The following is a 15,110-nucleotide window of genomic DNA, read 5'->3' on the forward strand; positions in this document are numbered from 1 at the left end:
AATGATTCCATTTTATTACCGTATTTTCAAGTTCTGTGAATGCTGGTCAAGCCTGTTATAATAATTTGAGAAATTTCTTTTCTTTTGTTGCTCATTCAGGCACATTTTCTTATTGAAAATGTTTTTCTTGTTCTCTTAGTGAAAATGTGCATTTACATATACATACACAAATAAGATTGGGATTTCAGTGGTTTTATTTCTTACATATTAGTATTTAAAAATGCATGCATGAAGTTCTATCTAGTTCAACCAGATGTTTGAGAATATAGGAAATATTGTAAAAATATCTGAACATGGTGAGGTTTTTCATAATCTTTATGTGGGCAAAAGTTTTTCTTAGTGATTTTGTTTTCCACAGCAACACAAGATAGTTGTATTTATTACAGTAACAATGGAAAAAGATAAGTTTGACCATAGGTGGGTTTTTCTCATCATTTTTTACACATGATGAGTGGTTTTTACACATACAAATGTTTTACACATTTGCTTTATTATTAAAATAAATATTTTAGCCAGAACATTGAAAAAATTAAAGTAAGATTCTGAAGATTTATTTATAAATTTGAGTGCTCTTACGTTCTTTTGGAGAGAAAGAAACTATGCTAGTGTATGTAGTATGTGACTTTTGAGAGCTGTGGGGGGAATGATGGATTTAAAATTCATTATTTTAAGCTGTATCTTTGCAAACTTGATTGCATTCATAGGCTTTACAAAAATAAAGCATTGCTGAGGCACCAATAAAAATTAATTCTCACAAACATGGCAACAATAGGAAAAAATAGGAGTGTCATATGAACTTGCACCCAGATGGCTGCACATGCAGGAGAGGGATCTCCATTAGAATCTCTTTCCATTTCCTACTAGTTGTTGCTAGGTCTGCACATTACTTGTTACTTGCTCCCATACATAAATTCTTCTCAAGGCCATGCTCACAAACTGTTCATTCAGATGATAATAGATTGTGGTGTTTTTACAAATGGGAATTTGTTGTACTATGACAGACACAGCATGGACCTGTAAAAATATGGATATTTTAGTGGGAGGGGGTAGGGATTGGGGGAAAATTTGATTCAGTTTGCATTTAATGGTGAACATACCAAATTTGCACTTTCCAAATATGGGAAGCGAAACACAGCCATCCTTCGAAATTTGCACCTCTCCAAATTTTGTAATGCAGTTATCCAGTCAAGTAATATGTACAAAAATGCATATACTGGGTAAAGTGGGCATAAAAATGCATATTTTGATGAAAATCACTTACATAAATTTATGTTATATTTACATTATATTACGGAGATTTGCTTACCAAAAATATTTATATTAGGCAAATTTGCATACAGAAATGTATATGTTAGGAGAAATTTGCATTAAAATTTTCATAAGAATTTTTTTTAAAAAAAAATCCAGAATTGGGGGAGTGATTCTTTTAAATGATAGATGCTTGGAAATATCAAATTCATAATTGACTGACAAGCCTCTGGTACGTAAATCTTTTTAAAACTAACAGTATATGAGTCTCAATTTGGATGAAATATACTTTATTCAACAAAATAAGTAGTAGCTTATTGGATCATATAGCAACACCAGCAACTTAAGTTCAGCTTAATTTTTACAAACGTGTGATGTAGAAAAAACTGGCAAAAACATATGTGTTTGGGTTTTTTTCCTGATAGTATTTGATCCAAGAATACATGTGCTTATATGCAAGATATTTGTGGGAAATGATATCTCCATGGTGACTTTCCCTTGTAAAATCTTGTAATTAAAGGACTGTGAAAGGCAGGAAGATTGTGGGTAGAAGGGAGAATAAGACCTAGGAAACTACTCAAAACCTTTAGGATGGCTTGCCTATGTTGTGTTCAGCGTTGTGGTTGCGCTAGGGGAATGTTTAATTTTTTGAGATGGATACATGTTTAGCTTCCTTTCAGTTTCATTGTCTTTTTCTTAGAGGCTGCTCATGCACGTGAACATGTTTATGCATTGATTAAAATTACGTAAACATAAATTGCATAAATAAGTGAAGTCAGATCAGATACTATTGTGATATTTTAATGAATGCACAAGTGTACTGTTGTGTATTAATAACCCATAAAGAAACTAAGTACACAAGCTACAAAGCTTGCATAGCAGTTTAAATCAAATATTTTGGGAGGAGGCAGAATGGAAGAATGGCATTAGTGCCATTTTGCATATCAGTTAAATCCATGGAAAAAATTGAATTGGTGGCCAGAAGATTGGTGACCATCCAGTACCGAGCTTCTGTTAGAGGCAAACTACAAGTTAGATGAAGTTTCACAGTTCTTTTACTCACACATTTTTTTAAAATGCAAAGCAGCCTTGACTGGCTTCACGTTGTGAGGAGAAATTTGGGGGGAAGGACAGTCAAAATACGCCCCATTCCCATCCCCACACTTGTTTTCTCCCTTAAGGGATCGCTGTGCATTTTTCTCCTATGGTAGGGGTCATTTCAAGAAGACAAATGATGTTACCAGAGCTAGGGTTAAGCACCTTTATCTCCCCTGCTTCCCAGTTCCTTTCCCAACCCAAAGGTACTTTGCTTTTCCTGAGGGGGTTGTTTTTACCACCCATAGAATTGCAAATAACATGTAGTATCCCTAAGGTACTGTCCTTCAGTACAGCTAAATAGAAACTAGCATGGGCATGCACCACTTAGCCCTAGTGTAGCCGTTGTGTTGCCCTCCAGGTGTTGTTGGACTGCAACTCCCATCAGCCCCAGCTAGCATGGCCAGTAGTCAGAAACAATGGGAATTGTAGTCCAAGAACATCCGGAGGATGCCATGTTGGCTGTCCCTGGTTTAGCCTAGGGGACAACTGAGTTTTTAAAAGCTTGTTGTCATTATTAATACAATCCAGTATGGTACTTTACAGAATAAGTAAAAAAAATACAGTCCCCTATTCTGAGCTTATGATCAATGTTTAACAGTGGAGGAGACAGCAGAAAAAGGAAAGAGAAGAGGCAAGAGCAACAGGATGGATATACGGCAACAGGGAGAAACCCCCTCTCCACTTGCCATCACACCACTGCAAATGGCTCCTCCTCAAGCCGCTCTTCCCTTGCAAAGGTTCCAAGCTTATAGGTCCATCCTGTGGGATTTAGGGCATATTGGCAAAGCTTTGTAGTTTCTGGGGAGTTGTTCCCACTACCTTACTGTTCAAAAGTTCTTTCTGGGTTTGGAAATTTAGATCTACACATGGGTTTGTAATCAGAGTACACTCAGAGTAGACTCACTGAAATTAATGGAACAAATTAATCATGCTCATTAATTTCAATGGGTCTACTTTGAGTAAGACTAGTATTAGCTGCAACCAACTAGAAGGACTTCCATTCTACATACCTCTGTATTTGAGGAGCAGGCAGTATCAGTACCAAGTGTGCAAAATGATGTACATGTGGAACATTTTACCATTTCAAGTCCGCTAATTAGGAGTGTGTTAGGCTTGGATTACTATCTCCTGACCTGAAAAGAACTTACTGTTTTAAGACACAGCTCTGTAGGACAGCATGCAGCAGCAGCACCATGATTCTATTACTGCACATTGTTGAGGAAGAGGCGAGGGGAGAAACAATGAGACCAACGCTTAGGTGCAGCACTTGTATGAAGCAGATGAGGCTCAGTTGCCTCTTCTCATCTTTTAGTCCGAACATTTTGTTGAAGAGGATAGGAGAGATACAGCTTTATGTACTGCAGAGATAGCTCTTAAATATGGTAGTCTACTCCAGTCAAAAAGTGGCAGCTCTACTCAGAGTAAATAAATAATGACTGTTGACCTGTCTCTCTTACTTAAAGGAGTGTGTATTTTTGCCTGTTAGATTGTTTTGCCAGTACATGGCATCAATCAGAATTTCGATTTTAAATCTGCTCGATGCAATTGCATGAGCACAGTGTAGATGAAAAAAATTGTGTTCAGTTGAATTGCAGCTCCAGAATACAAGATTAGATTTACGGTTTGAAGTTGGAGTGGGGGATGAGCAGAGAAAAAATGTTGATTGAGTACCAGTTCATATTACCATAGCCTCTTTCTAAGTTTTCCTTGTATGTGGACATAAATTTTAGGAGGAAGATTCAAAGCAGATGACTTCCTGAATGAAGCAGATATAGCATCTTGATATTTACTCAGTGTGTACTTGGGAGTAAGATGGAGACATTACTTTGATCCTGTCCATATTTCAGTGATGCTTGTTCTTTGATATGAGGCTACAGAGGCTTACTGAAATTCATATACAGCGCCTTGCAAAAGTAATCAGACCAGAGCTTGGAAAAGTTACTTTTTTGAACTACAGCTCCCATCAGCCCCAGCCAACATGGCCACTGGATTGGGCTGATGGGAGTTGTAGGTCAAAAAAGTAACTTTTCCAAGCTCTGAATCAGACCCCTGACTAATGCTCTCATATTACTGAATTATTAATGGTACATTGTCACCTTCCAATAACTGATTTTGAGTTTCAGTGTTTCAAAATAAAATACCATATAGAACGAAATTGCAATGTACCATTTGTAATTCAGTAATACGAGAGCATTGGTCAGGGGTCTGATTATTTTTGTAAGGCACTGTATATTTTGTTTGAAAGGCCAGTTTTGCAAATGTACTGAATATACTTTCTTAACTGTAAATTTATTCAAGTGGCCTTTACAAATAGGTTCTCAAAACTGTGCTTTGAGGTGTACATGCTTGTTATCTAAAATACTACAGGAAAAAATATATTCCAGAAGTTCAAAAGCAATATTGAGATAAACATTGAACTGAGAACAATCGTACTTTGATTTTGCTAACACCTTTATAATGTGAAGCAAACTGAATTAAGCAGAAGGCTAAGTTCCTCCCCTCCAATATTATGCATGTGATCTTTCAATCACAAGTGAGGTTTGCCACAAAATATTGCAGTGCAGAGTGCTCCTGCTCAGAGTCCCAGCCAGCCAATTTCCTCATGAAGCTCCATTCCCTTCCTGTTTCCCCTGCAACAGTCAGTCAGCATTCCATGCCCACTTAGCATTCATTGGGCACCTTCATGTGCATGGATGGTGCTGTTTTGGCTTCTTTAAGGTAGGGGCTGGTAAAATACATTTGCCATTATTATACATCAGAGATGGGGGACCTTTTTGGCTAGATCCTTATTGGTCCCCACTCCCTCAGGCCATCTTTAACAGGTAGATTTTCTCCCCCACTTGACAAAGTCCCTTGCATAGTGCTTCCCAAGTGCCAGCAGCCAGCTGGCCATAAGAATCTTTGCCAGCCCCATGCTTGGTGCTTCCCTAACACTGAGCATAGGACTGGCAAAGCTATTTTCTGCAGGCATCAACTGCATGATAGTTTCCCACAGAGACCTCACTTGCATAATGGCTCCAGTAGGAGGTGACTTCATCCTTGAGGAATTCAATCACACAGTTGGGCCAATCATGTCTCTACCTGCACCACACCTGATGTCACATATGATGTCAGGTATAGGGCAGATGGGTGCAGTTCGGGGGAAATGGCCTTGCAGGCCAAATTGGGGCTTGTGCCATGCCTATCATTGGTTCACAGACTGGAAGTTGCCCACCCATACAAAACATGGTGATAGATATCTTATTAAACAGAGTTTGTAGTTTTTTCAGTGCTTAGCAATTTTTGCCTAGGTGTATGTAGTTATTTTCAGAGTTTGCAAGTCCCCAAAAAACAGATTCTAAAGAAAATTGTTCTCTTACTTATTTTACCAAGTGGAAGTATAATAATTACATAATTTCAAAAGTTATGCTGAACCTTCCCATAAAGTGGATGTCCAGTTCAAAGAGCAACTGCAGCTAGAGCCATTATAGTAGTTGGAGGGCGTCTCACCATTTGTTGATGACTATAGGGATTCCTTGGGAACTCAATAGGTGCTGCTGTTTTTTGCCTTCCCCTGTGCATCAGGAAGACTCTGATAGGGCAGGCACCAAAAGGTGATTACAGCAAACCTGTGAATTCCTACTTGTCCTGGCAAATACTTGTCCTGGCAAATACTTATGATAATTTCACACATGGCAGTATACAGATTACATGCAGTTATCAATATGCCAGTATATGAACAAACGTCATTTGTGCAGTGGTTGTTATAGATGAGTAATTTGTGTCATCTAAGGAGCAAAAAGGACAGTTTGTCACCAACTATGGTATATACTTTTTGTATTGCACCTTGTTCTGCTAACACTTTAACTATTTTCTTTCTATCTATCTATCTATCTATCTATCTATCTATCTATCTATCTATCTATCTATCTATCTATCTATCTATCTATCTATCTATCTATCTATCTAATCATCATTTGATTTATATCCCGCCCCTCCTCCCAGCAGGAGCCCAGGGCAGCAAACAAAAGCACCAAAAACACTCCAAAACAGCATAAAAACAAACTTTAAAATACATTAAAACAAAACATCTTCAAAAACATTCTTTAAAAGCGTTGAAGACATCTCAAAAAAAGTTAGAAATATATTTTTTAAAAAAAGGTTTTAAAACATACTAAAAAGCAATTCCAATACAGACGCAGACTGTGTTTATTTAATCAGATTTCATTTATTCATTTCTAAAAGTTATATCTGCACTTTCCATGGTGTTGGCAGGCAACTAACTTAATCTACAATTTTCAAATGTTAGAAATAATGCCCAGGACCATATTTTTGTTTTTAGTTTTCTAGGATAAGAGTAGAACTGTTAAATGTGTGGGTTTGTTTTCACAAGTTACTATGAAATTACAGTGTGAGGTTGTTCTCAAAAACAAAGTTAGTGTGTCTTTAGGACCAGATAGGATTGGTGAGTCTTTGTTCCAGAGATGGCACTTTCCAGTTAAATAGTTCCAAGGCTCTGAAAGAGGGCACGACTTCTGTCTCATTCTCCATCAGTTCCTTTGTCCATCCTTGTCCCGTATCTGCTGTGGAAGATAGGACATTGGCTTTACATGTGACATCCAAGATGGTCAAAGAAAATATTACAGAATTTCCCTTTTTCAGTCCCCCTTCATTCAAACTAAGGAAACCAAGTAAAGGTGCCTTGCTCAAGGACCCCAAACTCTGTTCAGCATGAGCGCATAGTAGAAGCTGAATAGTAGAAGATTTACGATGAAAACTATGAGTCTGTCCTGCTTGCATGCTTCCCATAGGCTTCTGTTTTGCTACTGTGGGAAACAGAATGTTGGAGTAGGTGAGCCTTTGGTCTGATCTAGGAGGGATATAATTATGTTCCAATAAGCCACGTGAATAATTCTGCATGATGTTAGAACTTGGTTTAATAAGAGTTTCCATTGCCTATTTTTAATCTGTTTAGAAAAAATAGCATTGGGTATTTCACTTTCAGTGAAAGTGGGGGCTGTTAATGTATTGGCTCAAATATAAGTTTCATGCCTTTATTTAGTAAAAAAAAAAAAGTCCTTAGTGCCAAATTTAACTGACGAATACAGGCTTTTCAGTGATACAAGTAAGTATGTTTGGTAAGACTTGGGAGGTTATTGCTTCAAGCTGATCGCAGTCACATCTTTCTATAACTTGAATGCCCTAGATAAATGTATCACAGCACTGGGTGTTACAGTAATTAAACAGCTAATGTATTTTTACCTTTTCAGTTTCTACCTCCATATGGGACTCTTCCACTTAGAAGGAACTATAATTCTAAACACAGTCATTATATCTTAAATCAATTAAATTTGTGTGATGTAAATACACATTTATGAAGATGATTGCATTATGAAAAGAGAAATTAGGCTTGCATTAACAAAAAAATGAAGAAGAAAGGGAAGTTTTTATTTTCCTCTGCGTTTTTGTATGTGCTCTCTACCAAAGACAAGCATGACCTACTTTACAACAACAGCAGAAGAATCAAGCTGGGTTTTTTTTGTTAACTGTCTTAAATTGGCCATGAATGCTACCTACGTTTTAGTTTGTAAGTATAATTTTAAAAATAGCACCTGTAAGACTTTAAGGTGGTATTTCTTTCCTTTTTCCTTTCTGTTCAGATAATTAGCACCATGGAGCCTCAGGTGTCAAATGGCCCAACATCTAATACAACCAATGGACCTGCCAGCAACAGTAGGAACTGCCCTTCCCCTATGCAGACGGGGGCTGCTACGGATGACAGCAAAACAAACCTCATAGTCAACTATTTACCACAGAACATGACCCAGGAAGAGTTCAGGAGCCTTTTTGGGAGCATTGGTGAAATAGAATCTTGCAAGCTTGTGAGAGACAAAATTACAGGTAAAGTTCTTCATTGTTTTCTTACTTCTTGAGATTGAGACCCATGCTGTGGTCTTCTGTTACTTTGATTTTTAACAAGGTTGTTTAAATCTGAATTTCACATATACGCTCATGGGGTCTGAACTGGCGGTGACTGACCAGGAGAGAGACCTCGGGGTTGTAGTGGACAGCACGATGAAAATGTCAACCCAGTGTGCGGCAGCTGTGAAAAAGGCAAATTCCATGCTAGCAATAATTTGGAAAGGTATTGAAAATAAAACAGCCGATATCATAATGCCATTGTATAAATCTATGGTGCGGCCGCATTTGGAATACTGTGTACAGTTCTGGTCGCCTCATCTCAAAAAGGATATTATAGAGTTGGAAAAGGTACAGAAGAGGGCTACCAGAATGATCAAGGGGATGGAGCGACTCCCTTACAAGGAAAGATTACAGCACTTGGGGCTTTTTAGTTTAGAGTAAAGGCGGGTCAGAGGAGACATGATAGAAGTGTATAAAATTATGCATGGCATTGAGAAAGTGGATAGAGAAAAGTTCTTCTCCCTCTCTCATAATACAAGAACTCGTGGACATTCAAAGAAGCTGATTGCGGCCTATTGCCGAAATAAACACAGACACCATATCTTGGGTTAAATAATGGGCCACTTTATTTAAACAGAATCAATTGAATAAAGAACCTGCAGAAGGGAAATAAAGTGCGGGCACATTCTGGTGATCCAGGCAAAGCCTGCTTGCAGCTATCGGGCGACCAGACCCTGCCTGAGCCCGGGGCTGCCCTGTGCCAGCCCCCAGCTCCAGCCACACCCTGAAGATGTGTAGGGGGTCCAACCTGCATCACCGCCCCTCGGAGCCCTGAAACTCCGAGCAGATGAGGCACGTTGGCCCCAGAGGCGGCCTGTACCCTGCCCCCGGGCTGTGTAGCCCTGAGCTGCAGGCCTCCAGACCGCCCGTCACCCCCAAAGGTGCCTAAAGGTGTCACCTAGCTGCCCTTTCCCTTTAACATTTCCCCGCACTTCTACGCCTGTACTCCGAAAGTGACCATTGACACATTAAAGCCAAACAGCCCAATCAGCCTAATGACCCCAGGGGGCACCCATGCTAACCCTTGACCCTTCTCCCCCAACCACAGTGCGGAGTAGGAAAAAGAAACCTGCCAGCCAAGTGAAGCAGGCAGGCCAAAAATTCCTAGTCAGCCCCGTAGCGACCAAATGGATCACACTGCAGCAGAGGGAGGGTCGGGCGGGTGCCGCCGGAACTCAAACGGACGGCGGGAAGCTGGTGGGGTGGCCTTAAATGGCCTTCTGCTGCCCCGCTCCTTGCTGTGTTACATGCCGGCGCGCCGTGTGCGTGCGGATCTCCAACATGGCGGCCCAGGCATCGGCTGCGGCCGCAAACTCACCCCTTAGCCCGGTAAGTCCCGGGCACAGAACGTGAATGTTGGAAGATTCAGGTCAGACAAAAGGAAGTACTTCTTTACTCAGCGCATAGTTAAACTATGGAATTTGCTCCCACAAGATGCAGTAATGGCCACCAGCTTGGATGGCTTTAAAAGAAGATTAGACAAATTCATGGAGGACAGGGCTATCAATGGCTACTAGCCGTGATGGCCGTGCTCTGCCACCCTAGTCAGAGGCAGCATGCTTCTGAAAACCAATTAAGTATACACATAATGAAGCAACAACCCTTGCTATCCAGAGGGCTTAGGAACTACATTGTTGATGGATGCAGGAATAATGGTTTCCTGGTAGGAGCTGGGGAATGTCAGGTAACAGTGGAAATGCAAATAGTTCAGGATGTTCAGGAATTGTTTGATATTGGAAACATGGGTGTGATATTGGAAGCTAAGGAATGGATGTGGCTTGATGATCAGGAAAGACTATTGTAGGCATAGAGAACAGTATGATGGCATGGTAATGAAACTGGGAGGGGACAGTGGTGGCTGAGATGAATGTTGAGAAGCAAGGAAATACAAGTGAGAGGTGGGATCTTGTTAAGAGTGGAGTAATGGAGAGCTTTTAAAAGTAAAGGCTAGAAATGTGGAGTATAATAAGGGGCCAATGGCTTGAAGAGAGACATTTTGAATTGGTTAAAGAGGGCAGAGGTGGCTAGAGAGGGCTAGGAAGAGAGATTGTATAGGAGCAGGGTGACCAAAGTATGGGGAACAATTAGATCAAAGGGTTCTGTACAGAATTTACATGTGTACACAGGGCTTAAGCCTCCCTCCCCCTTGGCTTCATTTCACAGACCTTCATATTACTCCAAAACCCACTTCCAAAACTCATGGGACTCGCCAGAGTGTCATCCAGTATTGCATGAAGAACTGAAGTCAAAGCAAAAAGTTATAGAAGTGCTTAGGATTGTCAGGAATCTCTCCTTTCCAGCTATAAAGAGGAAAGTGATTATTTTTCCAGGTGTTGAAAAAGATTTATAGAGCGCTTGAGTGTAAGAAAAGAAAAAACAGAAGAAGGCAAGGATGACTTCGAATGTCATGGGTTGTTTTAAATAGGGGAATGATTAATATCTCAGATAGTGATTAAAAATCTCTATAAAGCTAGTGGGAAAAGCTACAAGAATGAATATCACCCTTATGTAGAATGTAGACAAGTTAGTAAGCAATAAATGTAAAATGACATAAAAGAATGAAGACAAGCAAACGAAAGAATAGAAGGGAGCTGAAGAAACCATAGGAGATGGTATGCAGGTAGTGGCATTTAAGGTGATGAGTTGATTCGGAGTTGGAACAGCAAGAGAATGTAGGGTGAAGGAAATAATATGGGCGAGTGGATAATGTTAATAGATGGTCTAACTGGATGTTGTGTACTTCTGTTTGCAATATTTTTGTGAGATTTAGGAGGGAGTGAAGGAGAAGTTTGATGAGTGTGGGAAAGGGATAGGCCATGTGAAAGGTGAATTTGTGGGCCTAGTCTTACTGAGATTTGGATATTAAATGTTTTGTATATATTTTAGCAGATAGGCCTTGCCATATAATGTGCTGTATTCAAGAGAAATCTGTGTATGCACAGGTGATTGTGCATCTGGCCTTATCAGCATCTTTGCAGAATAACTACATTTGTTGGTCACTGCGGTTCGCTATACAAATAGATAGCTTGAGAAACAGCTCTTGCTTGCCATGTCACCTTTCTTCCTGATAGGGCAGTTCTATGGCCCTGTTTACTCCAACACTATACAGAAGTATCTGAATTTTTACACTTGTGAATGATACATCATTGGAAGGAATACAGGAAGCTGTTTTATCCCATATCAGACATTGGTCTATCTACCTCAGTATTGTCTACATTGACAGACTGGCTGTCTAGGAGTTCAGGCAAGGGTCTTTCTCAGTCCTACCTACAATGCAATGTCAGGAACTGAACCTGAAATATTTTTATGCAAAGCATGTGGTGTACTACTGAGCTACGACCCTGTAACCAGCTGCACTAATCTCAGGCAAAGCAGGTATCGAATAAACCTAAGATATTCCAGGTAGGCTTGAGTTGGTGCACCTTCAGTAGCATTCCTTTTCTTGCTGATGAGCCACCATAAGGATTGGGGGGGGGGGTCCTTGTTGGCCCAGCTGGGCTGAGAGCTTATGAGAAACCAAGTAAGGCTTAACTCGAGCTGGAATTATACGTTATCTATAAGGGGGCATTGGGCAACAAATAACATTCATGGAAGACAACTCCTAATAGCATGGAGAGATCAAGATCTGGGACAGCCAGCAGGCATTGCTTTGGCAGGGGTCTGAGCACATCTGAGTATCTAAATAGCAAAGCAGGCTTGCTGAGCCCCTGAGCCCTTTCCTTTAGCTATGAGCTACCAAGAAATTAATCAGGGGGAGCCTTTGCCCTGGAATCCTGCACTCAGGCATTGCTAGCTTGCCTCTAAGTGTGCCCTTTTTCTTCTCAGCCTGGAACTTACAGGAGAATGACAGGTCTTGAATTGTTGAGGTCATAGAGCTATAGATTCAGGTTCCTTTTTTTAGGTTTGAACCCCTGGCCTTACGGTATCACTTTTGGTTGGACATCAAGCTGGCTTGGAGTCTACAGAGTTCCTCAGACAAACTCCTGCTGTTCTACATTCATACAGACCCCCCCCCCGCCTCACAATTACTGTCTGCAGTGTCTGGAAACAGGGACATTACATCACATGTAGTAACCCAGATTTCTGTAGCCAAAAGTTGGTTTCCACAATGCTGATGAGATCTGGTTCAGTTACTTCAAAAATTGTGAGACTTGCATTATTTTACACAATTTGACATGTTTGGGTAATATATTGGTAGGTGTTGAAGGTACTGTATGTATTGATAGGCGTTGGGAACATTTGTGTAACTGCTCATTTGTGCCAAAACAAACAACTTGCAGTGACTTTGTCAGATTGGCCATGTGCGTTGCATTTATATTGCCGCTGACACAATTGTACTATATGAAATGTTTCATATTTATAGCTCAGAGCATAGTGAAAACCTCAGTATTTCTCATGCTGCAAAGGAAATAGATTTTAATAAGGTAACACGTAAACCCAAAAATAATTTGATGAGAAATTCAGACTGTTTGTTTGTTACAAAATTTGTGGGAATTGAGCGTATGCAGTTCTTATATTTAAGAGAAATACGTAAATGATTATTGTAGGGCTGAATAAATCCCAAACACCTACTTACCCCTAAAACTTGGGTGCTAGCACATCAGAATTTAAACTATTTTTCCAGCCTTCAGTTAGCTTTTAATAATGTTCAGAGTCTTCATGCTGGCTGTTAGGCAGACTTTTAGAAGCTGATTCATAATGTTGTACATTGCTTTTTGAATATGCTTTTAAATAACATTATTTTACCGACACAAAATACTAATTTGGTAGTATATTGAACCAAGTTGCCTGGGAATGACAGCTTCTGAGACAGCCTTTAATTTGGTCTTCAAAACCAAAATTGTAAACTTCAATTTTGTTTAGTAGCTTCCTAGAGCAGACAGAAAATGCTAATGATTTATATTAGTTATAACTCAGGCAAATTTTAATTGTGATAGAGTTTGTAATAGGAAAAATGTCTAATTCCAGAGTTTTAAAAGAATTAAGACCATAAAAAAGGAAGGCAGGACAGACCAAAGACATTTAGCTTCATTTGGCAGAGATATTTAATAAAAGCAGAACTTGTAGTTGTAAAATGTGCTTATTAAATTCTTCATTTACACTACCTAATTAATTCTAGCACTTTAAATTAACACTGAAATTGGTCCCTGCTGTATCATTTCATAGCTACAGCATATTTCGTCCAATAACCCAGTTGCGAGTTTTAATCAGCTGCTCTCCCAGAACAAAACAAAATGGAACCTTAGTTAAGAAACTATCTTGCACAGAAAAGTTACATTGCAAAAAAGAGGAAACACTTTTCTGAATGGAATTTGAAACCCAAGGCTTAAGGCTGAATTAAATCAAATTATTTGCCTAGATTATATTAATATTAATCTTGATCTGCAAAGTATCATTTTCTGTACATATCTATGGAATATATTATGCTTATATTGATCTAATTTCCTTAGATTCAGCCCTTTTTAATTTCTTTAATAAAAACTGAATGTTGGATTTGTGTAGTTGTATGTTGATTCAGACTCAGGACAAATGAAAGAAAAGACTTCTTCACACATTGCATAGTTCAGCGTTTCCCAACTAGTGGGCCACCAGATGTTGTTGGACCACAATTCCCATCTTTCCTGACCATTGGCAACGCTGGCTGAGGCTTATGGGAGTTGTGGTCCAACAACATCTGGTGGCCCACTAGTTGGGAAAGGCTGGCATAGTTGAACTATGGACTTCTCTCACACAAGAGGCAGTGATCAAGGGCTGGTGTGCCAAGGGATTATATCATCTCTGTGATTCTTAACAGAATGGAATGCCCATTGGAGAAGATAAGTTAAAAAATCAACTGCAGGAAATCCCATTTCCATGGTTATTATGGGAACAAATCAATTTTTTTGAATAATCCAGAAATAAAAGAAGCTGCAATACACAGATTTACCAGATTTGAGAAATTAATATTAGCATATTCAGAGGATTCAAAGGGCTTGACATCCAATACATACCAAATCTTGGTTGATTACATAGGAGGAGATACATCAGAATTAAAATTGTGGTGGGAAAGGGAACTTGGAATTGAAATAGATAGGGAAGAGTGGTTAACACAATGGAATAAGCCACCACACTGAACAATAGCAGCTTAACACAGGGAATTGTCTTTGAAAATCATATATCACTAGTATCGGACACCTAGAAAAATAACATTGATGTATCCAGGAACATCTTCAGTGTGCTGGAGGGGGTGTCAAAGAATTGGTACGTATGTACATGTGTGGTGGAATTGTCAAAAAAAATCACAGATTTTGGGTATCTGTGATTAAGGAGATTGAACAGATAACCGAACAAAAAATTACATTGACACAACAATTAGCAATATTGAATTTATTTCTGAAGATCTTGATATTAAAAATAAGAAGTTAATAAGTTTTTTTGTTAGCATCAGCAGGGATTACTATTGTACTATCTTGGAAAGACCATAAAGGAGCAAATACAGATTCTTGGTGTTGGGGATATAGCTCTACTCGAAAAACTAACAGATAATTTAAAGAGAGCAAAAGGACAAAGTAAAGGGACTAATTTCATTTCAGTATGGTATGATTTTATTATATAAATCTACAAGATGTAAAGGTCCCCCTGCCAATGGCATACACATGGATATGGCACTATTATTAAATTGTCCAATAAATGAAAGGATAGGAATGATATTCAAAAATCCTGCAGGAAAGGAAAAGAAAGGGAATAATATTAATGTATGAATTAAAATTGTGTTAGTAAATCACTATGGATAATCAAAACGTAATGTTTACAAGCAATATGAT

At 39.2% G+C, this 15,110-nt stretch overlaps 1 protein-coding gene across 5 annotated transcripts in view; it reads left to right on the forward strand.

The window, feature by feature from the left end:
* ELAVL4 (ELAV like RNA binding protein 4) overlaps positions 1-15,110 on the forward strand; it is a 167,134-nt gene that overhangs the window by 70,174 nt on the left and 81,850 nt on the right. For all 5 annotated transcript variants that reach the window (XM_061632941.1, XM_061632938.1, XM_061632939.1 and 2 more), the window contains exon 2: positions 7,986-8,226. In XM_061632941.1, the coding sequence (XP_061488925.1) occupies positions 7,998-8,226 (229 nt within the window). In that variant the 5' untranslated portion in view covers positions 7,986-7,997. The remainder of the gene's footprint in view (positions 1-7,985; positions 8,227-15,110) is intronic.

This window comes from Rhineura floridana, chromosome 6, assembly GCF_030035675.1.
Source record: "Rhineura floridana isolate rRhiFlo1 chromosome 6, rRhiFlo1.hap2, whole genome shotgun sequence".
Taxonomy (NCBI): Eukaryota; Metazoa; Chordata; class Lepidosauria; order Squamata; family Rhineuridae; genus Rhineura; species Rhineura floridana.